At 56.6% G+C, this 26072-nt stretch overlaps 1 protein-coding gene across 1 annotated transcript in view; it reads left to right on the top strand.

Annotated features, from left to right (window-relative positions):
• Bsn (bassoon presynaptic cytomatrix protein) overlaps positions 1–23860 on the top strand; it is an 86322-nt gene extending 62462 nt beyond the window's left edge. The window contains exons 3-10 of the mRNA XM_059269088.1: positions 1591–2505; positions 9175–9684; positions 10252–16899; positions 19132–21211; positions 21497–22317; positions 22449–22548; positions 23138–23269; positions 23820–23860. Of these exons, the coding sequence (XP_059125071.1) occupies positions 1591–2505; positions 9175–9684; positions 10252–16899; positions 19132–21211; positions 21497–22317; positions 22449–22548; positions 23138–23269; positions 23820–23860 (11247 nt within the window). The remainder of the gene's footprint in view (positions 1–1590; positions 2506–9174; positions 9685–10251; positions 16900–19131; positions 21212–21496; positions 22318–22448; positions 22549–23137; positions 23270–23819) is intronic.
• Positions 23861–26072: the final 2212 nt, after the last annotated feature.

Below are 26072 nucleotides of genomic sequence, written 5' to 3'. Positions count from 1 at the left end.
AACTCACACTTTGATGAGAGTGAAGTCCCCTCCCCATCTAGAATGAACTTTCTGGGAGGGCACCCGGGACTGGAAAGTTTTTCCTACAGCTTTCTCTGTCCAGTAGACAAAATTTTCAAAAGCACAGGGGTGGGCGAACAGTTCCCAACCAGAGCTAGACTTCTCGGCCTCAGCCACACTGTTCTTAGCTTTTCTAGAGCTGGGTTTGGGCTTTGGGGGAGACATATTCCAGTGTCTGCAGGGGTGAATTCTAACTCTGAACTTGGCCTATCTAAAGTTGAGTGGCTATCAGAAGAGGTTCGGCACAAGGCACTGGGCTCCAGGCTGCCCAGCCTAGGAATTAGGAGTTAAACAGGGTTTTCAGGGCTGCTCTTGCCAGTATCAAGAGTTTCTACCCCCATGACTACAAGAGCACACTGCTAACTCATTTCAGCCTTGGTTTCCTCCGCTGTGAGGACAAAATACCTCGGAACAAGCCCTCCGGGATGCTTGCACAAGGGGATGCTCACCACAATGCAATGTTTCCCCCATCTTTGGGTGCTGCTCCTGGGCTGCTGGGACAGGATGAGCTCAGTCTCTCCACCTGACAAGCCGCCTGACGGCAGCAGAGACCTACTGCAGCCTTGGGGCCTCATGAGCTTTGAGTTTTATTTGTCATAGCAGGAGACCCAGTGTGTCAGGGCGAGGCAGCCAAGGGAGGATGACAGGAAGAGAAGCCAGATGGAGAGCAGGACTGGGGTGGCTTGTGAGATCAAGGTGCAGGGCTCCCCTGGTGTGCTGAAAAGGTACGTAGAGGGGTGGGAGTCTGTAGGTGGTGTGCTCTGATTTATAAATGGTTTTTATCTGGCAAGAAAAGGTAGTGTTTCCTTATGAGATTGGAAGTCCAAAAGGAAAAACATCATTTAGCACATAGGTGACATGGAAGACTCAGACTGATCTTGTGACATGGTCACATGTCCATCCCTGTATGGGTATGACAAAGGGAAACTACATGTTTTTAGCATGAGTATCAGCATGAGCCTTATTTGTCTTAGAGACAAATTATCCCGCCTTTCTTGTATGTGGTTGGAGGTATAGTGCTTGCCTAGCATGCATGTGGCCCTGGGTTTCATCACTGACACCATACAACAAGCAATAGCATAAGCCCCAAATTCAAAGAAAATCAAAAGCCTTAACCACGTCACATCTCATTAATACCTCTCACTCACTCTGCTCTCAGGAGCTTCTGTTCTGTGTCTTGTCCCTTCAGTGAGAAGATAAGGTTTTCCAGGACAGGAATCCTGTCATGGCTTCTTTTATTCCTTATGCCTTCCTCTCTCATCTATTGCCCTTTACTTACTAATTCTGCATGGGGTGTGTATGTGTGTGTGTGTGTGTGTGTGTGTGTGTGTGTGTGTGTGTGTGGTGCACGTGTGTGTGTGTGTGGTGCACGTGTATGTGTGTGTGCGCGCATATGTGTGTGTGTGTGTGTGCGCGCGCATGTGTGTGTGTGTGGAGATGGTGACCTCGGGCGCTGCCCATCCCTGTAGCAGCCTGAGCCCTGGGCACTGTGGCCCTGTCCACTGCTGACTGTGCCGTTTCTTCCCTCAGGTGAAGGAGTGGCTCTGTTTGAACTGTCAGATGCAGAGGGCTCTGGGAATGGACATGACCACTGCACCTCGATCCAAGAGCCAGCAGCAGCTACACTCCCCGGCCCTGTCCCCAGCCCACTCCCCAGCCAAACAGCCTCTGGGGAAGCCAGAGCAAGAGAGATCCCGGGGCCCAGGGGCCACACAGTCTGGTCCCCGCCAGGCTGAAACAGCCAGGGCCACCTCAGTCCCTGGGCCTACCCAGGCAACTGCCCCTCCAGAGGTGGGGAGGGTGTCTCCTCAGCCCCCTCTTTCTACCAAGCCTTCCACAGCTGAGCCCAGGCCGCCTGTAGGAGAGGCCCAGGGCAAAAGTGCCACCACAGTGCCCTCTGGGCTTGGTGCTGGTGAACAGCCCCAGGAGGGCCTCACTGGGAAGCTCTTCGGCCTTGGAGCATCACTACTGACCCAGGCGAGCACCCTCATGTCTGTGCAGCCAGAGGCTGACACCCAGGGCCAGCCTTCCCCCAGCAAGGGGCCACCCAAGATTGTCTTCAGTGATGCCAGCAAGGAGGCTGGTTCAAGACCCCCAGGCTCAGGGCCTGGGCCAGCACCCGGGCCAGCACCTGGGTCAGCACCTGGGCCGGCACCTGGAGCCAAAACCGAGCCTGGGGCTAGAACAGGGCCTGGACCAGGGCCTGGAGCTCTGGCAAAAACTGGAGGAACAGCCAGTCCAAAGCATGGCAGAGCAGACCATCAGGCAGCATCCAAGGCTGCTGCCAAGCCAAAGACCACGCCGAAGGAAAGGGCCACCTGCCCACTGTGCCAAGCCGAGCTCAACGTGGGTGGCAGGGGTCCCGCCAACTACAATACCTGCACTACCTGCAAGCTGCAGGTGTGCAACCTGTGTGGCTTCAATCCAACGCCCCACCTGGTGGAGGTAAGAGGTAGAACTTTGTTGAGGGGCGGGGCCTAGAGTGTGGGAAATGAGGGACAAGGGAGCCAGGACGCATCACGGAGCCACAGAGCTTAGGAGGCCTTAACTGGCCTTCCTATTTCCAGCTCGCGAGAGCACGGCCTTGATGAAAGATGCCAACCTCTTGGATCATGTAGGAAGATCCTGAGGTCTCCACCCTGCTATGAGGTAGGGAGTTGAGCGGCCATGGAGCAGAAGGCTTTCTCACAGTGAAATAGACAATTTCCTACCACCCAGGCTCCAAGCAGCCAGCTGGTATCCATACTTGATCCTCTCTTAAGGTCATGGGTATTAATGTTTACTTGTCAAAGCCCTAGCTTTTCATCCATATGTTTTCCCCTGAGTAGGCTTGAGCTCTCCTGGGGGATAGAATGCTCAAAAATACCCCCCCCCCACACACACACAGGAAGGCTTGAGGGAAAGCTAGGTTTGAAGACACTCCTTCCTCTGTTTCTGCTCCAAAAAGTGTACTGGGACCTGGGCAGAGCCAAGTAGGAGGGAGAAAGAGGCCTGGTGTCAGGCCTGGAAAGGCCTGAAAGACAGAGGTACCCAGGCAAAGCTAGGCCATCCTGGGCCTGGTGACTGTGTTTGCCCTTGCTCCAATCCTGTTTCTTCTTTCCCTTGCCAAGGGCCACCCATGTAACTTTGCCATGGCCACCTTTGGCATGCCTGAGCATGTCCTTTGAGGGGGGTTTGGTTGGCCCATCCTAGCTGGTAGATACATGGCATGTCAGAGTCCTTGGCCAAAGACCCTTCATGTGGGCATGTGATAGTCATGAATCATGCATGGTTGATGGTGGGACAGGGGACACAAGCCACCACCAGTCCAAGGTGGGACGAGAGGGAGAACACGGAGTTGCCATTGTCTCTATGCTACCTTGTTCTGACTTCCTTGAGATAGGCCTCCTTGAGAATCAAACCTAGTGTGACTAAGAAAACAACTTAACCACCACAGGTCACATTTTCCAACATACGGGAGGAGTAGCCCTGAGTGAGATGATACCTTTATGTGATACTCACATGGCCTGCAGGCCCAACACTACTACCTGTCCAAGCTGTAGAGTCCTTGGCTTGCTGGAGGACACTTGGCCTGGCCAGCAGTGGGGAAGGGTCCATCGAGGAGTCTCCAGAACCTGCTTTGCCAAGACGCCTCTAGGTATAAGATCACTGCTGGTCAGACGGGGTACTCTGACACTGAGGGACCGTGAGCTCTGGTGGACTCTTGAGCTAACCTCATTTGGAAGCCCCTTATCCCCAAGAGACATCTAAGCCCATTTTTCTCACTAAGCAGGATGTGCATAGAGGGCAGGGAAACTGTCTATCCAGGAGCATAAATGTTCATGACAGCTCCTTTTGGCAGCCTCGGGGGCAGGCCACAGAAAATGCTGGATCAGCCCAAACGAAAGTGTTCCAGTCACATGGTGACTGGAGATGAGGCAGCTGAGTTCTAATCTAGGCTTCTTTTCACCTCCTCAGTTCCAGCTTTCCTGGACTCTGGAGCTTATGCCTCTCTGCAGGCAGCATTACCCACTCCCATGCCCTGGCGCCCTACGCCCTGCCTCAGAATTCCCTCCTTGGCCAGTGCAGTCCTTGCCTCCATAGTCTTATAGGTTCCATGGGTGGAATTCATGGCTGATGGGACGCCGGTCCTAGCTCCTCCCAAAGTTGGGCCTTCTGCCTCTCTGCCTGCTGCTTCTGACAGTAGTCAAGGAAGGTACAGCCCCCTACCCCTTTCCTTCAGTAGCTCTGTCTGTTGGTGCTTCTGCCCTCAGAAGGGCTACAGCTGCTCTGAGGAAGGTGTGGCCCAGCAGTCACAATGCCCCTTCCTATGGAAACGCTACTGTTGTCCGTTAGCAGAGATCCAAGCCAGCAGCTCAGAGTCGTCCTCGGCTCCTCTCATCCCAGCATCCACTGCACAGAGCAGGCACCCATAGCCCCACATCCTGCTGTTGTGAGAATCTGGTCTCTGTTCTCCATCCAGTGGCCATAGTCCTCTCTGCCTTTTCCTCCCATCTACAAAATGGCCACCCATTTACCCAAGCTTCCTGATGGTTCACACCGGCCTTGGATGTGCGGCTGCCTATGCAGGCTGGTGGGGAGGGGCTGCTGCATGGTGTGCCCCGGCCCTTCCTTCCAGGATTGCTTCTCTGAAGCCTTTAACTAGGCCATGGCTGTTCTTTGATCGCACCTCTGTGAATGGTCACTTGTTCCGAGCAACCTTGTGCCTCCCTGTGACCTATTTTGCACCTCTTGGTTAGAGGCCTCTGATCCCTCACAGGTGTCGAGAGATCCACCCCGTCTTGGGAGTGAGGTAGCAGAGTCAGCATGCTGGCCCTCATGCAGGTCACAGGGCCGGTCTGCTGGGCCGTCTCTCCCACACTTAGCTTTGCTGAGGGCAGTTGTCAGCTCAGCACGACTGAGCTGTGTCTCGGCACTCGCTGTAAGGCAGACCTCGGCGTCCATGTACAGGCAAGGACAGACTCACAGCTCCCCATGTGTCTAGTAGACCTATTGGGGTTTACCTGAGGCCAGACCAGTAGGCTGGCCATTTTCCTCAACATCTGCAACTGTAAACGTCTTTTTTCCTTCTTTCTCGATAGAGTCTTGAGAATACCATAGAAGAATCACTAAAATTGGACCAATTTTTACTTGAAACTTCCTCTGAAAAAAGCAACCTTAGCTATTTAATGAGTCATTTCATAATTAAGAGTGCTGATTCCAACTTTTTTCTAACCTATTTATCTTTTTGAAAGATAATAGTACCCTCTGGCTCATTTTCTAATTGACTTTCAGTTCAATAGTGTGAAGAAATTAGTGGGATTGTTACAGTAATATCACCACTTTCTCATTATCAAATTTCAGTTGTGCCCTTGAAAGACCAAGCCTCCCTGGGCAAATGGCCTTGCACCTGTAACATGCAGGGCTAGACTGGTCTTATGAACAGAGGCTACAGTGTGGGCATGAGGTATAAGGCACACAGCTGCCTCCTGCTTCACCTCAGGCTGCCTCTGGGGTTGCAGTCTCAGAGAGTCCCGTTTCTTCCCCTGTGGAATGGGAACAGTAATTCTCTTTGGTGCCCATGTGAACCGCTCTACCTCAGGTCCATATGCAAACCCTTACAAACATCAATCTTTAAGTCAGAATACTGGAACCAAGGTGTCCTAAAAGAGAACGTCCAGGGTGGGAGGAAGAGTCCTCACAAGCCCCTCGTGATCTAGATGTCAATGAGCACTGTGGCCAGCCAGGCTCTGGGGCTCCCGAGGGACTGTTGTACAGGGAACAAACACATTGGTGCTAGGGCATGAGGGGAGCACATCTCAGCTTCAGGGGAACACAGTGGAGATGCTGGGTAAGGCTTTCCTCATAGGAGGAGCAGATCCAGGAAGGAGGGGCTTGGGCATATCCAGGGACACGGGATGGAGTGGACATCACATAATCATAAAGGACCAGCAGCACTGGGATCTGGTGTCTGAGTCCTTACTTTGGATATCCTTTAGGGGAGGAGGTTGGTTCTGTGAGGCAGAACCTCACTTTTTAGCCCAGGCTGGCCTCAAACTCAGCCTTGCAAGTGCTAAGACTAGAGGCATGAGCCACCATCCTCAGCTGCCCCTGGGTTTTCCTCACTGCCCTCTGGTCCAGCAGTGTACATGGCCAGGTAGCTGGCCGTGATGTCAGGATGGTGTCACGATAAGTGGCACACAAAGCAGCTCCACAAATACAGAGAACACGTGGCCTGTGGCCTCATTCAGACAATGGCAGACAGTGTGGGAGGATGGCCAGCATCCCACACAGTCCCACAGTCTCCTTGTCCCACTAGCCAATGGTTCAGAGGCTTTGGGGTTACTCCATACCTCCTCCCTTAATGTCCTTCCCATTCTGTGTGGACTGGGAGCAATAATCATCATCTCTGGTTTCTGGGAGAGCCAGGGGAGTGCTGCACCGTGTTTACGTGTCCAGCTTGAGCTAATGACGGTTCTTGGGAAGCTTGGATCTTCCTGTCCCCAAAAGGACTAACAGAGACAAGGCAAGAGGTGGTCGTCAGTCTTCCCGTCGTCTGTTCTCTGGCTGCTTCCCAGAAGAACCAAGCAAAAGGGATAGATAGACAGCCATTCTCCTACTACTGGGGCTAGGTGAGGCTTAGCGAGGGAGATATTCATGTTCTGAGCAGATGAATGAATGAAGTAAGGAAATAAAGACTAAAGTGATGGCAGACTGCAGAGATGGCTCAGCTGTTAAGAGCACTCGCTGCTCTTCCAGACGACCTGGGTTCAATTCCCAGCACCCACATAGTAGCTCACACCTGTCTGTAACTCCAGTTACAGACTAGGTGAGGGACTAGATGCCCTTACATAGACATAAATGCAGGCAAAATACCAATGCACATTAAAAAAAAAAAAAAAAAAAAAAAAAAAAAAAAACCTAAAGTGAGAGAATGAATGGGCGTGAGTGGAAGATCGAGGGAAAAAAGGATAAGGGGTGGGGGGGCACATTGGGGTGGGGCCTGAGATGAAGGTAGATTGAATAAGTGAGTTTGGGACCTCAACAGCTGTGCTCCATCCCCAGGACCCCAAAAGTGTAGGCTTTGGCCAGTTCTCCTCTGGCTCTGCCCTCCCTCCCCAGGGCCTCTTACACCTCTCCTCCCACTCCTGGTGGGCTGGGGAAGGGCCTCCAGCAGTCAGGTCAAGTGCTTATTTTAGCTCTTACTTCACAGCCCTCCTCCTCCTCACCCGCCCTTTCTCACTGCTTACTAAAGCGGAGCCAGAAGCAAGAGAGCCACCAGGAAGCCTTTGTGAAAACCGGCTGCTTCTGTGAATATACCTGTGAAGGAGCGAAGCCCCAGATAGCCTGTGACTGTAGGTGGCATGCCCTACTAAAGGCCTTTCTGTGGGCTCAGATAAGCAGGTTCTGCAGGCCCAGGACACTGGCTTTGCCTCTGTCCACACTGCCCTTCCAAGGTACCTCACTAGTTTTTAGATTGCTGCTTTTGGGGTGGGTTCTGCAGGCCAGAGGTGGGGTCAGAGGTTTGTCTGAGGCAGCAAGGGCAGTGGGACACCTCTTTTCCTATACCTTGGCTCTGTGACTCTGTGGTTCTCATGATGGTCCCTCTGAATTGCTCTGCTACTGGTAGGAGCCCATGTCTACACACCCAGGGTGAGCACAATGGAAAAGGAAGGAGTGTCAACGTTGGCGCCCCAGGGGCAAGAGTGAACTGAGCAGTCAGGAGGGGCCTGTTCTGGGCTGGGCTGTAACCTCATTTTCTATCACCCCTTGCAGCCAAGGCAAGGCATCTAATTCTGATCCTAAAAGAGGATCCTGGAAGGACGTATGCCTATCAGCCTAGACCTGCTGCCGGAAGCACCCACTCAGAGATTCTGAGGACTTCACTGCCGGTTCCTATGTCATATTTATCATGGCTTGTTTGGAGCTGTGGGTTCCTGGAAGGGCCTATGTCTATCACATATCTCATCGCAGTGACCAAATCCCTGACAGAGGAACTTACGGGAGGAGAAGTTTGCTTTGACTCATGGTTTAGAGGAGCCATGTTAGCTGGGGTAGCGCTGTTTGAGGCATAGCTTATTTACACCTTGCCAGATCAGGAAGCGGGGAGTTTGATCTGGAACCAGAAGTAGGTATCACCTTCAAAGTCCACCCCTAGTAACTCATTTCTGCTAGTTAGGACCCATGTCCAAAGTTCCTCAACCTCCCAAATAGCTCTATCAGCTACTGGCCAAGTGTTCAAACACGTGAGCCCGTGGGGAACAGTTTACATTCCAACATTAGTGGTGCTGGTCCCCGTTCCTCCATCTTCATCACGACTGTCTTCAGCCTTTAGCCCTGGTCCTGAAACTGCAGGTGGATTTTGAGAGTGGTGGCCGATGATCAAGAACTGATACCACTCCAGCTCTGGAAGGAGCAGGGCTCTTGGTTCAAGGGCCGCCACACACAGTTCTCTATCAGAGGAAGAGTCCAGAGCCCCGGGCACAGAGGAGTCCTCTCTGTGGGGTTCTTTGCTAGCCCTAGACAAGGAGACTTGGGCTAGAAGTGTGAGCAAAGCCCTGACTCCAAACAGGGCTTCACTTAGATGTCTTTCCTGAACCGGAAGTCTGCCCCAGCTGAGCAGAGCCTGGGGAAGGAAATGGCAGGATGGTGTCAGACCCCAGAACAGGAGGCAGGGGAGGGTGGTCCCTCTAGGGACCTGAATGAGAGCCTCTCGGCTGCAGGACCCATAAGGCCCCTGAGTTACAATCCAGTCCTTGAGGCTGGGGCCCTCCATCTCCCGGTGTCGTCCTAAACTTTGTCATTTCTGCGCTTTCTCGTCCTTCCCAGTCTTCCTCCTTTTCTGGCCCAGTGACAATTTCTCTACGGTTAAAGAAGAAAACCTTTTTAACTTGTCATTTGCATTTTGACTGTGTGTATGTCCCTGAGAAGTTTATAACTGGGGGGCAATATACCTGTCAGTTTTCCTCTTTCTGCCTTTGATAGCGTGCTTTGAAAGACAGGCTGGGGGAATGGCTGGTGGTACAGTGTTTAAATCATGCAAGACCAAGAGTGGGGTCTGTCTCCTCCCCAAGACTGGAGAATCATGGAAACACTCTCTGACTGCTCTTGTGTCTTCTGTCTGTTTCCTTCCAGAAAACAGAATGGCTCTGTCTGAACTGCCAAACCAAGCGGCTGCTGGAGGGCAGCCTGGGAGAGCCGGCCCCCATGCCACTGCCCACTTCACAGCAGCCCCCGGCAGGAGCCCCTCACCATGCAGCTGGAGCAGCCCCTCAGAAGCAGAAAGGGCCACAGGGGCTGGGCCAGCCATCAGGCTCCCTGCCTGCCAAGGCCAGCCCTCAGGCCGCCAAGGCCAGCCCTCAGGCTACCAAGGCCAGCCCTCAGGCCACCAAGGCCAGCCCTCAGGCCACCAAGGCCAGCCCTCAGGCCAAGCCACTTAGGGCTTCTGAACCCAGCAAGACCTCTAGCAGTGCCCAGGAAAAGAAGACAGGGATCCCTGTTAAAGCTGAGCCTGTGCCGAAGCCACCTCCAGAGACCACTGTGCCTCCTGGGACTCCTAAAGCAAAAAGTGGGGTGAAAAGGACCGAACCTGTCACCCCAGTCATCAAGCCTGTTCCAGAAGCTCCCAAGGGTGGGGAGGCTGAGGTCAGTTCTATTTAATTTCCAGGGATCCTAGCTTTCAGACAGTTTGAGGATGGGCTTGCATCCCTGAAGGTCTCAGGATGTGAGCCTGAGATAGAACTATTTGGTCCCGCAGAGACACCCCAGCTGAAAGGAGGTCTAGATTAAATTTCAGCAGATTGCTGGGTATGTTGGCTCATGCCTTTAATCTCAGCACTTTAGAGGCAGAGGTAGTCAGATCTCTGTGAGTTTGAGGCTAGCCTGGTCTACATAGTGAGTTCCAGGATAGCCAGAACTATGTAGAGAGACCAGACCCTCTCTCAAAAATAAGAACAAACAACAAACAAAAAGGTCAGCAGGTCTGGAGACTGTGAGAGTGAGACATGTCCCGAGGCTGGCATTTTGCCGATTTCCCACTCTTTGATCCAGTAAAGTTTCTCTTCGAAGACCTAGAGCTTCTTGGAGCTTGCTGTGGATCCGTAAGTTACTCAGAGAGAAAGAAAGCCCTTGGGAAGTGGAGGGCCCCTTCCCTTGTCCCCGGGATTGACAGAGAGGGCTAGGAGTAAGCATCTGCTTCTCACCCTACTGCAGGAACCCGTCAGCAAGCCTTACACTCAGGACCTGTCTCGGAGCCCACAAAGCCTCAGTGACACAGGCTATTCTTCCGATGGCGTCTCCAGCTCCCAGAGTGAGATCACAGGGGTCGTTCAGCACGAAGTGGAGCAGCTCGACAGTGCCGGGGTGACGGGGCCACGTCCACCCAGCCCCTCAGAGCTCCACAAAGTGGGGAGTAGCATGCGCCCTTCACTAGAGGCCCAGGCCGTGGCTCCCAGCGGTGAGTGGAGCAAGCCACCCCGTAGCCATGCTGTTGACGACCAGAAACGGCGTCCCCACTCCTTGTCCATCATGCCCGAGGCCTTCGACTCTGATGAGGAGCTGGGGGATATCCTAGAGGAGGAAGATGACTCCTTGGCATGGGGGCATCAGAGGGAGCAGCAGGACACAGCCGAGTCTTCAGATGACTTTGGCAGCCAGCTGAGGCACGACTACGTGGAGGACAGCAGCGAGGGCGGCCTGTCTCCGCTTCCGCCCCAGCCCCCAGCCCGGGCAGAAATGACAGACGAGGAGTTCATGCGACGTCAGATCCTAGAAATGAGTGCTGAGGAAGACAACTTGGAGGAAGAGGACACTGCTGTCTCCGGGCGAGGCCTGGCCAAACACAGCACCCAGAAGGGGAGTGCCAGGCCCAGGCCTGAGTCGAGCCAAGAGTCAGCAGCGGTGCCCAAGAGACGCCTACCCCATAACGCCACCACGGGCTATGAGGAACTCCTATCCGAGGGAGGCCCGGCAGAGCCCGCTGATGGCAGTGGAGCCCTTCAGGGAGGTCTCCGGCGCTTTAAAACCATAGAGCTCAACAACACAGGTAGCTATGGTCATGAGCTGGACCTGGGCCAAGGTCCTGATCCCAGCCTGGACCGGGAACCCGAGCTGGAGATGGAGAGCCTGACAGGCTCACCCGAAGACCGCTCTCGTGGGGAGCACTCCTCTACCCTGCCTGCTTCCACACCTAGCTACACGTCGGGCACCTCCCCCACCTCCCTGTCCTCACTCGAGGAGGACAGTGACAGCAGCCCCAGCCGCCGGCAGAGGCTAGAGGAAGCGAAGCAGCAGCGCAAGGCCCGACACCGGTCCCACGGGCCCCTGCTGCCCACTATTGAGGACTCTTCCGAGGAGGAGGAGCTCCGGGAGGAAGAGGAGCTGCTGCGCGAGCAGGAGAAGATGCGGGAGGTGGAACAGCAGCGAATTCGCAGCACAGCCCGCAAGACTCGGCGTGACAAGGAAGAGCTTCGGGCTCAGCGGCGACGTGAACGCTCCAAGACACCACCTAGTAACCTGTCACCCATCGAAGATGCGTCCCCCACAGAGGAGCTGAGGCAGGCGGCAGAGATGGAGGAGCTGCACCGCTCTTCCTGCTCCGAGTACTCCCCTTCCCCTTCCCTTGACTCAGAGGCTGAGACCCTGGATGGCGGCCCCACCCGACTCTACAAATCGGGCAGCGAGTACAACCTGCCCGCCTTCATGTCCCTCTACTCACCAACTGAGACACCTTCAGGCAGTTCCACCACACCCAGTTCCGGAAGGCCCCTCAAGAGTGCTGAAGAGGCCTATGAGGATATGATGAGAAAAGCTGAGCTGCTCCAGAGACAGCAGGGTCAGGTGGCGGGGGCCCGGGGGCCCCACGGGGGCCCCTCTCAGCCCACAGGCCCCCGGGGGCAGGGCTCCTTTGACTATCAAGACACCCAAGACCATGACTACGGCAGGGCTTCTCAGCCTGCTGCAGAAGGTACACCTGCAGGCCTCGGGGCAGCTGTCTATGAGGAGATCCTTCAGACGTCACAGAGCATCGCCCGCATGCGGCAAGCCTCGTCGCGGGATCTGGCTTTCACTGAGGACAAAAAGAAGGAGAAGCAGTTTCTGAATGCTGAGAGCGCATACCTGGACCCAATGAAGCAAAATGGTGGCCCACTTACCCCTGGAACTAGCCCTACCCAACTGGCTGCTCCTGTGTCGTTTTCCACGGCCACCTCCTCAGACAGCAGTGGAGGCCGAGTTATTCCCGACGTCCGAGTCACTCAGCATTTTGCAAAAGAGCCTCAGGACGCTCTCAAGCTCCACAGCTCCCCTTTGTCCCCCAGCTTGGCCTCTAAGGAGGTAGGCATGACCTTTTCCCAAGGCCCTGGGACTCCAGCCACCACAGTTATGGCCCCTTGTCCAGCCAGCCTCCCGCGAGGGTATATGACTCCAACCTCCCCAGCTGGCTCAGAGCGGATCCCGTCACCCTCTTCCACAGTACACAGCTATGGACAGACCCCAACCACTGCTAACTATGGGTCCCAAACGGAGGAGCTGCCCCAGGCTCCCAGTGGCCCTACTGCAGGTGGACGGGCCCCCAGAGAGAAGCCTCTGAGTGGGGCTGATGCTGAGGTTGGTACCCCCCAGCCTTCTCGGGGATATTCTTACTTTACAGGCTCTAGCCCACCTCTCTCTCCATCCACACCCTCAGAGAGCCCCACATTCTCACCAGGCAAGCCGGGCTCAAGGGCCACAGCAGAGTTCTCTACACAGACACCAAGCGCAACACCTTCCTCGGACATTCCGCGGAGCCCTGGCACGCCCTCCCCCATGGTAGCCCAAGGCACACAGACACCACACCGACCTAGCACTCCTCGATTGGTGTGGCAGCAGTCTTCCCAGGAGGCTCCTGTCATGGTCATCACGCTGGCATCGGACGCTGCTAGCCAGACCAGAATGGTACATGCCAGTGCCTCTACTTCCCCGCTGTGCTCACCTACTGACGCTCCGCCCACCTCCCACGGCTACAGCCAGACGACACCTCCAAGTGCGTCCCAGATGCCCTCAGAACCAGCTGGGCCACCCGGTTTCCCACGAGCACCCAGTGCTGGTGCAGATGGGCCCCTGGCATTATACGGCTGGGGTGCCCTCCCTGCCGAAAACATCTCATTGTGCCGGATCTCCTCTGTCCCTGGAACATCTAGAGTTGAGCCAGGCCCCAGGCCCCCGGGCAGTGCAGTGGTAGATCTTCGCACAGCTGTCAAGCCCACGCCCATCATCCTCACCGACCAGGGTATGGATCTGACCTCTCTTGCTGTGGAAGCAAGGAAGTACGGCCTTGCCCTGGATCCAATTCCAGGACGTCAGTCAACTGCTGTGCAGCCTCTAGTTATTAACCTCAATGCCCAAGAGCAGACGCACACCTTCCTGGCCACTGCCACCACCGTGAGCATCACCATGGCCTCATCTGTGCTCATGGCTCAGCAAAAGCAACCGGTGGTATATGGAGACCCTTTCCAGAGCCGCCTTGACTTTGGCCAGGGTTCAGGTAGCCCTGTATGCCTGGCCCAGGTCAAGCAAGTAGAACAGGCTGTCCAGACAGCCCCATACCGAGGTGGGCCCCGGGGAAGACCCAGAGAGCCTAAATTTGCCAGGTATAATCTTCCCAACCAGGTAGCACCTCTGGCCAGAAGGGACATTTTGATCACTCAGGTGGGCACCGCCCAGAGTGTTAGTCTCAAGCCAGGACCAGTGCCAGAGCCTGGTGGCGAGCCCCACCGGGCTACTCCTGCAGAGCTCCGGTCACACGCTCTGCCAGGTGCCAGGAAGCCACACACAGTGGTGGTGCAGATGGGAGAGGGTACAGCTGGCACCGTGACTACACTGCTCCCGGAAGAGCCAGCAGGTGCCCTGGACCTCACTGGAATGCGGCCTGAGAGCCAGCTGGCGTGCTGCGACATGGTCTACAAGTTCCCCTTTGGCAGTAGCTGCACTGGGACCTTCCATCCTGCCCCCAGTGCCCCTGACAAGAGTGTGGCAGATGCCACCCTGCCTGGCCAAAGCAGTGGCCCCTTCTACAGTCCCAGAGACCCTGAGCCCCCCGATCCCCTCACCTTCCGGGCACAGGGGGTAGTAGGCCCTGGGCCCCATGAAGAACAGAGGCCTTACCCACAGGGCCTTCCTGGAAGGCTGTATTCCTCCATGTCTGACACCAATTTGGCTGAAGCTGGTCTCAACTACCATGCCCACAGGATCGGGCAGCTCTTCCAGGGCCCTGGAAGAGATTCAGCTGTGGACCTCAGTTCACTGAAGCACTCTTACAGCTTAGGCTTCGCAGATGGGAGCTACTTAGGGCAGGGCTTACAGTACGGCTCATTCACGGACCTGCGTCATCCCACAGACCTTTTGACTCACCCACTTCCCATGCGGCGCTATAGCTCAGTGTCAAACATCTATTCAGACCACCGGTATGGCCCACGGGGAGATGCAGTTGGCTTTCAGGAGGCCAGCCTGGCCCAGTACAGTGCCACCACAGCCCGAGAGATCAGCCGCATGTGTGCTGCCCTCAACTCCATGGACCAGTATGGTGGGCGGCATGGCAGTGGGAGTGGTGGACCTGACCTTGTGCAGTACCAGACCCAGCATGGGGCTCCACAGGGTCTGGCTCCCCTCAGATCTGGCCTCCTTGGCAACCCCACCTTCCCAGAGGGACAACCAAGCCCTGGGAACCTTGCTCAGTATGGGCCTGCGGCAAGCCAGGGAACAGCACTCAGACAGCTGCTCCCATCCACAGCAACAGTGCGTGCGGCCGACGGCATGATCTACTCAACTATCAACACCCCAATTGCTGCAACCCTGCCCATCACCACCCAGCCTGCCTCAGTACTGCGGCCCATGGTGCGTGGTGGCATGTACAGGCCTTACGTATCTGGTGGAGTCACAGCTGTGCCCCTTACCAGCCTGACCCGTGTGCCCATGATTGCTCCTCGGGTACCTCTTGGACCAGCAGGGCTCTACCGATATCCTGCACCAAGTCGATTCCCCATCGCTTCTAGCATCCCACCTGCTGAGGGGCCTGTCTATCTGGGAAAGCCTGCTGCTGCCAAGGCCTCGGGGGCAGGGGGCCCGCCCAGGCCGGAGTTGCCAGCAGGGGCTGCTCGTGAAGAACCTCTTTCCACAGCTGCCCCTGCTGCCGTCAAGGAAGCCCCAGTCGCCCCTGCCCCTGCCCCACCGTCTGGCCAGAAGCCACCAGGAGATGCCGCTGCCGCGGCGGGTGGCAGCGGAGTCCTCAGCCGGCCTGGGGTTGAGAAGGAGGAAGCGTCTCAGGAGGAGCGGCAGCGGAAGCAACAGGAGCAGCTGCTGCAGCTGGAGCGGGAGCGGGTAGAGTTGGAAAAGCTGCGACAGTTGCGGCTGCAGGAGGAGCTGGAGCGAGAGAGGGTGGAGCTGCAGAGGCACCGTGAGGAAGAACAGCTTCTGGTGCAGCGAGAGTTGCAGGAGCTCCAGACCATCAAGCAGCATGTGCTGCAGCAGCAGCAAGAAGAACGCCAGGCCCAGTTTGCACTGCAGCGGGAGCAGCTGGCACAGCAGCGGCTGCAGCTGGAGCAGATCCAGCAACTGCAGCAGCAGCTGCAACAGCAGCTAGAGGAACAGAAACAGCGGCAGAAGGCCCCCTTTCCTGCAACCTGTGAGGCACCTAGCCGAGGGCCTCCCCCGGCTGCCCCTGAGCTGGCTCAGAATGGCCAGTACTGGCCACCACTGACCCACACAGCCTTCATTGCCATGGCAGGGACTGAAGGGCCTGGGCAGCCTCGTGAGCCCGTACTGCACCGGGGTCTCCCCAGCTCGGCCTCGGACATGTCGCTGCAAACCGAGGAGCAGTGGGAGGCAGGCCGCAGTGGCATCAAGAAGCGTCACTCGATGCCACGCCTGAGAGACGCCTGTGAGGCAGAGTCAGGGCCTGACCCCTGCACGGTCAGGAGGATTGCCGACAGCAGCGTTCAGACAGATGAGGAGGAGGGCGAGGGCCGCTACCTTCTGACCCGGAGGCGCAGGACGCGGCGCAGTGCTGACTGTAGTGTGCAGACAGACGATGAAGACAATGCCGAATGGGAGCAACCTGTACGCCGCCGCAGGTCTCGCCTTTCCCGCCACTCAGACTCGGGTTCCGACAGCAAGCACGACAGCACCGCCTCAGCCGCCGCCGCCGCCGCCGCCGCCGCCAGGGCCGTGAGCAGCGTAGGCATCCAGACCATCAGCGACTGCTCTGTACAGACGGAGCCTGACCAGCTGCCCAGGGTCTCTCCAGCCATCCACATCACAGCCGCCACGGACCCCAAGGTGGAGATCGTCAGATACATATCAGCACCAGAAAAGACTGGGCGTGGGGAGAGCCTGGCCTGCCAGACAGAACCAGATGGGCAGGCCCAGGGTGTGGCTGGGCCGCAGCTTGTAGGGCCAACTGCCATCAGCCCCTACCTGCCTGGCATCCAGATAGTCACCCCAGGACCCCTAAGCAGATTTGAAAAGAAGAAGCCGGATCCCCTGGAGATCGGGTACCAGGCCCACCTGCCCCCGGAGTCCCTCTCACAGCTTGTGAGCCGGCAGCCTCCTAAGTCTCCACAAGTGCTCTACTCACCAGTCTCACCCTTGTCCCCACACCGGCTCCTGGACACCTCGTTTGCTTCCAGTGAGAGGCTGAACAAGGCTCACGTGAGTCCCCAGAAGCACTTCATGACTGACAGCACCCTTCCACAGCAGACTCTGCCTCGCCCCATGAAGACCCTGCAGCGGTCCCTGTCTGACCCTAAGCCCCTCAGCCCCACCGCAGAGGAGTCCGCCAAAGAGAGATTCTCCCTCTACCAGCACCAGGGGGGACTAGGTAGCCAGGTATGGGCACAGGGGCTGGTCCAGGGTGGGACAAGGGTCTATTTCTAGCCTGAGGGGCCCCAGAGGGAGGGGTTTCTTCTGGGGTGGGAATGGAATCACCTCTGGCTCCAAAGGCCCAGGGGAAGGATTTGAGGAGTGAAGTTCCTCAGCGCACATCTGATAGAGTCCATAGCCCAGCAAGGCCAGCCTGGACGAATACAGACACACATGGCCCCCACAGCCGTCTACCCAGACACTCCACCAGAAACCTCAGCCTCTCCCCAGCCCCGTCCCTTCACTACCTGTACACTGTCCAGCTCTGTTACCTCCTTCCAATCCTCTTCAGTTCTCACCTCCAGTCTAGACACTTTCCACTCCAAGCCTTATTTATGGATGTTCTGTGAGAAATCAGTAACACGGTTCAGGCTGCCTTGTGCCCCACTTCCCATCTCTAGGTGGCTTCACTGCCCAGCCGTGGCCCAGCACTCCAGTCCCATCTGGAGGGCCACGTGCTTCATTGTAGTCCCTGTCCCACCTTCCTCAGTAACTGCTTCCAAACCTGTCTGTCCCACTAACACAGTAAAGGCTCCTCGTCTATGGCTTCAGTTTCCAGTCACGTATTAGAACCATGAGAGCGAGCCTGGCCATGGGCTGTAGTGGTGGAGAGCTGGAGACTGGGAAGATTTAATGCTAACCACTCTCAGTGCGAGGTTGAGGAAGGCTGGCTTTTCCTGAAGTCTCTGAAGGTTTGGGGAGGTGAACCAGAACATGGTGGGTATTTCAGAGTTCCCAGGATGCAATGCGGGCTGATAGGCCAAAAGAAGAGATCTCAGGGAGAGGAGATAGGAACCAGAGGCACTGTGAGACTTACTTGCTCATTTTCTGGGTGTATACAGAGGAAATTGGAGCACTGGGGTAAGTTTGTGGAGATGGTGATGGTTGTAGAGGTGTGTAGTGAAGGGTCCTGGTAGGGCTGGCAAGGACAGCAGGTCAAAGAGGCAGGTCCTGGTTCCAAGCACACAGGTCCCCATGGGCTAGCCGTGTGGGACCAGGATATTGATGGACACTCAAGGTGTGTGGCCAAAATATGAAAAGATAGATGATGAGGAGTTTAAAAGCTAAATGGATCCCACTAAAGGCTCCATTTGTTTTAAAATTTGAGATCAGGCTGTCATTTTCTCTGTGACACCTGTGAAAGGTGAGGACTTTTCATGGAGCTGCTTGGCAAGGTAATAAGTAGGAATCTTGGGGTCAGTCTCCAGTATATTTGGGGGATTTTGGTGGCATAGGAAATCCAGAAGAGTGGGGCATTCTGGAAGGTTGGGAGCTGGAGGTAAAGAGAATCCAGGGTGAGCACTCCATCAGCAGGGTCTTCAGGCAATGCGAGCGAGCCTCTGCAGCCCCGAGGAGGTGGAGAGAGCGTAGCAGGGGAGCCTGGAGCAGGAAGCTGTGCCGCTGGTACAGAGAGGTCTAACAAGAAACGAGAGGTTGGCTGATGGAGGGTTTGGGGAGCTGGGGCTGGACTGGAGCACAGCTTAGGTGTGGCAGAGGGTGGTGCAGGACGGTTAGGGCAGGACGGTTAGGGCAGGACGGTTAGGGCAGGACGGTTAGGGCAGGACGGTTAGGGCAGGACGGTTAGGGCAGGACGGTTAGGGCAGGACGGTTAGGGCAGGACGGTTAGGGCAGGACGGTTAGGGCAGGACGGTTAGGGCAGGACGGTTAGGGCAGGCAACCCAGCAGCATGCTGCTCGGGAGAGGAGCGAGGCAGGAAGCGTAGACTCGCGCCTATAAACAACCGACGCAGTTAGCACGTGCCCCTCCCTGTCATCCTGTTCCTAAAGGAGCCTGGTGGATCTAGTACCTTCCACTACACTCCTCCTTTCCTTGACTCCCACGGCCCTCAGCCCCCTAGGATGCTAGGTCCTCACCTCAGTGACAGGCAAGCCTACTGGAGATGTGCAGGGCTTCTTACAGCTACTGCGCACAACACAGAACGCAGTCCGACCCTCACCACCTACCTGCCCAAAGCTTTGGAAAGGACTGTAAAATGACCATAGGACTTCCCTTCATGGCAAAGCAGCCCAGACCAGAGGGTGGGCAGGGGAGACCCTGAGGCTGCTTGGTAAGCAGGGCATCAACAGTGTGGAGCCCAGCTCCTGCCTTGGAGAACCTCCAGACCTGGTTCTTCTACCCCATGCCTCAAAGTCACCCACACCTCGGGTCTCAGTGCTGCCCACCTTCCCTCTGTCTCAGGTGTCGGCGCTGCCACCCAACGGCCTGGTCCGCAAGGTGAAGCGGACACTGCCCAGCCCCCCTCCAGAGGAAGCGCACCTTCCCCTGGCTGGCCAGGTACCCTCACAGCTGTATGCAGCCAGTCTGCTGCAGCGAGGGTTGGCGGGGCCCACCACCGTCCCTGCTACCAAGGCCAGCCTGCTCCGGGAGCTGGACCGGGACCTGCGGCTGGTGGAGCATGAGTCCACCAAGCTGCGCAAGAAGCAGGCGGAGCTGGACGAGGAGGAGAAGGAGATTGATGCCAAGCTCAAGTACCTAGAGCTGGGCATCACCCAGCGCAAAGAGTCTTTGGCCAAAGACCGGGGTGGCCGTGACTACCCACCTTTACGTGGCCTTGGTGAGCATCGTGACTACCTGTCTGACAGCGAGCTCAACCAGCTGCGGCTCCAGGGTTGCACCACGCCCGCTGGCCAGTATGTGGACTACCCTGCTTCGGCTGCTGTGCCTGCCACCCCCTCCGGCCCCGCTGCCTTCCAGCAGCCCCGGTTCCCACCTGCAGCCCCACAGTACACCGCAGGCAGTAGTGGACCAACTCAGAACGGATTTCCAGCCCACCAGGCACCCACCTACACTGGCCCTAGCTCGTACCCAGCACCTACTTTCCCTCCTGGAACCAGTTATCCAGCTGAGCCTGGCCTGCCGAGCCAGCAGGCTTTCCACCCCACGGGCCATTATGCAGCCCCAACTCCCATGCCAACCACCCAGAGCACTCTTTTCCCAGTCCAAGCGGACAGTCGTGCCCCCCACCAGAAGCCACGTCAGACCTCACTAGCTGACTTGGAGCAGAAGGTACCCACCAATTATGAGGTGATCACCAGCCCTGCTGTGACCATGTCTTCAGCCCCCTCTGAAACTAGCTACGGTAGTCCAGCAGTGAGCAGCAGCTATGAACAGGGCAAAGCCCCCGAGCATCCGCGGGGCAGTGACCGAAGCAGTGTGAGCCAGAGCCCAGCCCCTGCTTATCCCTCTGACTCCCACTACACCAGTCTGGAGCAGAATGTTCCTCGAAACTATGTGATGATCGATGACATCAGTGAGCTGACGAAGGACAGCGCCCCCACTGCCGCAGAGAGCCAACGGCTGGAGCCTTTGGGGCCAGGGGGAGTCAGTGGGCGTCCTGGGAAAGAGCCTGGAGAACCAGCTGGCCTTGAGGGACCCACACTGCCCTGCTGCTATGGCAGAGGTGAGGAGGAATCTGAGGAGGACTCATATGACCCCCGTGGGAAATCTGGCCATCACCGGAGCCTGGAGAGCAATGGCCGACCAGCCAGCACCCACTATTACGGGGACAGTGACTATAGACATGGGGCTCGAGCAGAGAAGTATGGTCCAGGGCCCATGGGGCCCAAGCATCCCTCTAAGAGCCTGGCCCCAGCTGCTGTCTCCTCAAAGCGTAGCAAGCACCGGAAGCAAGGCATGGAACAGAAGATCTCCAAGTTCTCGCCTATTGAGGAGGCCAAGGATGTGGAGTCAGACCTGGCGTCCTACCCCACACCCGCTGTCAGCAGTAACCTGACCTCTCGGGGCAGAAAGTTCCAGGATGAAATCACCTATGGGCTCAAGAAGAATGTGTATGAACAGCAGAGGTACTACGGGGTGTCCAGCCGGGACACAGCAGAGGAGGATGACCGCATGTATGGTGGTGGCAGCCGGTCCCGGGTGGCATCAGCATACAGTGGGGAGAAGCTGTCTAGCCATGATTTCAGTGGCCGAGGCAAAGGGTATGAGCGGGAACGGGAGGCTGTGGAGCGACTTCAAAAGGGGGGCCCCAAGCCCTCATCCCTGAGCATGGCCCACGGCCGGGCACGGCCCCCCATGAGGAGCCAGGCCTCTGAAGAGGAGAGTCCTGTCAGCCCCTTAGGGCGGCCCCGCCCTGCAGGGGGCACTCTTCCTCCTGGGGATACCTGCCCACAGTTCTGCTCCAGCCACTCCATGCCTGACGTCCAGGAACACGTCAAGGATGGACCACGGGCCCACGCATATAAGCGTGAGGAGGGCTACATCCTGGATGATTCCCACTGCGTGGTTTCTGACAGCGAAGGTAATGGCAGCTGGGGGTGATTTCTGCAAATGCTCAGCACCTGGGGGTCTGCCTGCCTGTGGGACCCCGGGCCCCAAGATGTCCCAGCAGAGTCTGTCTTGGCATCTCATCTGTGGTTCCCGCTGCAGGTGGCCCTGTACCCTGGTTCCTGGTTGTTGGAGGGTGGGGACCTAGTGACCTGCTGGTGGCTGTGGTATCCACTCTTTGGTTCCCTTGCATGGCTTCAGCTAGGTCTCCTCTCCGGCTAGCCAGGGGCTGATGGTGTTCTGTTTTTGGTCTCTGAAGCGTATCACCTGGGCCAGGAGGAGACAGACTGGTTTGATAAGCCCCGAGATGCCCGCTCTGACCGGTTCAGGCACCATGGGGGTCATGCAGTCTCCTCCTCCCAGAAGCGAGGCCCTGCCAGGCACAGCTACCATGACTACGATGAGCCCCCTGAGGAGGGCCTGTGGCCTCACGATGAGGGTGGTCCAGGCCGCCACGCCTCAGCCAAGGAACACCGGCACCACAGTGACCACGGGAGGCACTCAGGCCGCCACGCTGGTGAGGAGCCAGGACGGCGTGCTGCCAAACCACATGCCCGGGACATGGGTCGCCACGAGACCCGACCTCACCCTCAGGCCAGCCCTGCCCCTGCCATGCAGAAGAAGGGTCAGCCTGGGTACCCCAGCTCTGCTGATTACTCACAGCCATCCCGTGCTCCGTCGGCATACCATCATGCCTCGGACAGCAAGAAGGGCTCCCGGCAGGCCCACTCGGGGACCACTGCGCTGCAGCCAAAGCCAGAACCCCAGTCACAGGCACAGATGCAAGGCCGGCAGGCAGCTCCAGGACCGCAACAGTCACAGCCGCAGTCATCCAGGCAGATGCCCTCAGGCACAGCATCACGCCAGCCACAGACACAGCAGCAGCAGCAGCAGCAGCAGCAGCAGCAGCAGCCACAGCAAGGTGTTGGGCAACAAGCTCCCCAGCAAGCTCCATCACAGGCTCGGCTGCAGCAACAGAGCCAGCCAACCCCCCGGGGCTCAGCGCCTGCTGCCAGCCAGCCAGCAGGGAAACCTCAGCCAGGCCCCACCACAGCCCCCGGGCCCCAGCCAGCAGGACTGGTGAGTTAGCTCCTGTGCCTGGGTCCCCGACTCCCCTAGGGCAGATGCTGAAATTCAAGTTTGGATGTCCCTGTGGTTTCAGGGCAGGGGTGGGGGTGAGCAGGATCTCAGCTACAGGTTCTGTGTTGCAGCCACGTGCAGAACAGGCGAGCAGCTCCAAAGCAGCAGCCAAAGCCCCCCAACAGGGAAGGGCTCCTCAGGCCCAGCCAGCTCCAGGACCTGGACCCACAGGTGAGCTATGCCCAGAACACTCAGACTGGTCTTTCCCTACACCAAACCTGTACCTCACTTCCCCCATGTTTTCACGAATCTCCCATAAGTACCCAGTAGACTGTGGAGCTCCTACCCAAAAATGAGCCTGGACCAGTGAGAACTCCATCCTCGAAGGCACTAGAGAGCAAGGACCAGAGCCATGACTTTTTTTTTTAGACAGGGTCCTACTATGCAGCCTTGGCAGACCTGAAACTCACTGTGCAGACCAGGCTGGCCTGGAACTCACTGAGATCTGCCTGCCTCTGCCTCCCGAGTGCTCGGATTAAAGGCGTGCGCCACCACCGCCCAACTGAGCTTCTTATTCTCCCCTTCCTTACCCTTCCCTCCTTTACTCTGTCCCCTCATCTTTCTCCGCCCGTTAACGTCTACAGTCTCCTCTAGTTCCTGCCCCTCCCAGTCTTTCCCCTCCTCTTATTCTCGTCTTCCTCTTTTTATTCCTCTAGCCCACCTTCTTCTACCTCCCAGGTTACCTGTGTTCAGATCCCTCTCCTCAGACCTCGAACAACGAGCCACGGTGTTGTTCACGACAATGCTTTCTTTCTTATAGGGGTGAAACCTGGAGCCAGGCCTGGGGGGACCCCAGGAGCACCTGCGGGTCAGCCAGGGGCAGATGGGGAGAGTGTATTCTCCAAGATCCTCCCCGGTGGAGCAGCAGAGCAAGCTGGGAAACTGACAGAAGGTATATACTGCCTGGGGTCGGGTTCGCATGGAGTGGGCACTTCTCGGGTGGAGGTGGGGGTCGGGTTTGCATGGGGTGGGCACTTCTCGGGTGGAGGTGGGGGTCGGGTTCGCATGGGGTGGGCACTTCTCGGGTGGAGGTGGGGGTCGGGTTCGCATGGGGTGGGCACTTCTCGGGTGGAGGTGGGGGTCGGGTTCGCATGGGGTGGGCACTTCTCGGGTGGAGGTGGGGGGTCGGGTTCGCATGGGGTGGGCACTTCTCGGGTGGAGGTGGGGGGTTGGGTCCACACGGTGGGCACTTCTCGGGTGGAGGTGGGGGTCGGGTTCACATGGGGTGGGCGCTTCTCGGGTGGAGATGGGGGTTGGGTCCACATGGGTGGGCGCTTCTCGGGTGGAGGTGGGGCATCATGTCACCAGGACACAGACCACCTGCTGGTACCCAGTGTTTCCTGGGTAGTCCTCTTTCCCTGGGCCTTACTGTGACCAATGGCCCTGACTAGAAGGAGTCTGGCCCAGTTCCCTGACGTCTCTCTCTGCTTTCTGTGTCACAGCTGTCTCTGCTTTTGGCAAAAAATTTTCCTCGTTCTGGTGATTGTGTCCAGAAGGGTGAGTGCTTTGCACCTGTCATATGTTGGGAAAGGCCTGAGTTACTGGTGGTTGGGGGACCTCTGAAATCCCAAAGCGGGAGTCCTCTGGGAAGAGTCCAGTCTTCAGTGGATGGTACAGTGAGAGCTACAGTGTACTCTCCTGGAGTGTGAAAGAGAAAGAACAAAGACACTCCACAGAGCTGCAGACATGGGGCCAACTCAGTACAGGTCCCCAGCAGAAGGAAATCAGGGCTAATGTCCCTTTGCCCATCCCAGCCCTCCCACAGTACTTTCAAAGTGATGGGCTATCTTGGGCTATAGGAAGCAGGCAATGCTGTGGACCTCACAACCTTCCTCTGTAATGCTCCTCAGGTTTCTGAAGACCTGAAGAAAGATGATATCATTGCTGTGGAAAAATCTCTGGAGTCAAAGACCTGGGCGCAGCTCTGGACTCTGCGTATAACAGTGAGTTTCAGGACCAGGTTAAGATAGCAAGAAAAGTTGCCAGGCGGTGGTGGCGCACATCTTTAATCCCAGCATTCAGGAGGCAGAGGCAGGTAGATCTCTGTGAGTTAGAGGCCAGCCTGGTCTATAGAGTGAGATCCAGGACAGGCACCAAAACTACACAGAGAAACCCTGTTTCAGAAAAAAAAAAAAAAAAAAAAAAAGATAGCAAGAAAAGTGGATGAAGGGCCCCGTTCTTGAAGGTATGAACTAAAAAGGACCTGGTATGCTTCTTCCAGCTGGGATGTGTCTAGCAACCCCCCTCAGAGGCAGTGTGGCTGGCATGGTAGTAAACCAGCTTTCCTTGGGAAAGGGCCCAGTGAAACCAGTTGTACCCCTACAACTTCAGGTCTGTATTCTGGACACTGAGTTCAAAGTCATTCTGGAGGACAGGACAGACTATGGCTCTCATTGTTGACATTAATGCCTGGTGCTGGTGTCTCCAAACCCTGCAGAACTTAGTGGTTTGGGGCACGAAGTCCAGACACTTAGATTCACGGGTTGTGCTTGTGTCTCACAAGATGAAAGAGTGATTGAGGGAGAGAGGCAGACAGAAAAGGAACACAAAGGAACAGCTGTCACTGGTCAGGTAGTCTCAGCCACGTTCTAGGTCAGCTCAGCAAGAGAATGGGAAGGCTCAGTCTACCTAGAGTGTAGTAGCCAAGGAAGATGGGATGCCCCCTCTTGGAGCCTGCCCTGATCCTGGCCTTGGCCCTGCCTCTGTGGACGGAAGAGGAAGTGCCTCATCCAGAATGGGGGAGAACAGCCAGGCTGTTGCCGCTTCTCCTTGCACAGCCAGGAGTCACCTATCATACCATGTGCATGAGGCTTTTCATCTCCTGCTCCTTTTCCAGTCTGGAGTTAAGAATCTGGAGATCTGTGGAGAGCATGGTGGGGGCGCACAGCCAGTCACTCTAAGGGAGCCTTGGAGCAGTAAGTGCCTTCCTTAGATCAGGCCTGCTCGTGGGACAGACGTTCCAAGGACTGCCAGTCATTTCAGGAGCATGGAGGCACTGAAAAGGTCCAATCTCTCCTTTATTTACTCAGCAAATACTTGTCAAGCCCCAGGTATGGCCAAACCCTGTTTTAGACAATGGAGACACACAGGAATCAGAACTCAGTCCCTATCCTTTTGAGACCGCAGTCCATTAAGGGAAACAAAGAGTAAGTTTCAAAATAAAGACAGTAAAAACTTAGCCACGTAAGGTAGCATACACCTTTGATCCAGTACTTGGAGGCAGAAGCAAACCGTCTCTGAATTTGAGGCCAGCCTGGTCTACAGAGCAAGTTCTGGACCAGCCAGGGCCACATAGTGAGTAAGTAAGTAAACAGATAAAATAAATAAATAAAAATCAGTTTGGAAGGAGCTTCTGGAGGTGGCAAGTGGTGTGAAGTTTCTGAAACAGTGAGAGCTGCCCTAAAGAAAGTCGTCAGAGCTAAGGTTTGAGAAGGCACAGTGCCTGCAAAGGCTCTGATATTGAGTGGAGCGGGTAGGCTTCAGGGACAGGCAAAGACAAGCACTAACAAGCCGAAGCAGAGGGGCACAGTGGCAGGGGCCATTTGGGGTGGGTACTGTAGGCCAGTGTAAGGAGCTTGGGCTTTCTGCTAGCGACAACCCCCCAGTGCAGCCAGCCTCCTCCCTGGCTCTGCTCTAGGGCAGTGGACACCGGCCACGTTCCCTCTCAGCTCAGCATTTTCTTAGCCTTCCCTGGA

The sequence above is a fragment of the Peromyscus eremicus genome, chromosome 7, assembly GCF_949786415.1.
Source record: "Peromyscus eremicus chromosome 7, PerEre_H2_v1, whole genome shotgun sequence".
Classification (NCBI taxonomy): domain Eukaryota; kingdom Metazoa; phylum Chordata; class Mammalia; order Rodentia; family Cricetidae; genus Peromyscus; species Peromyscus eremicus.
The sequence above is the reverse complement of the archived record's forward strand: the minus strand, read 5'-3'. Positions and strand labels throughout refer to the sequence as shown.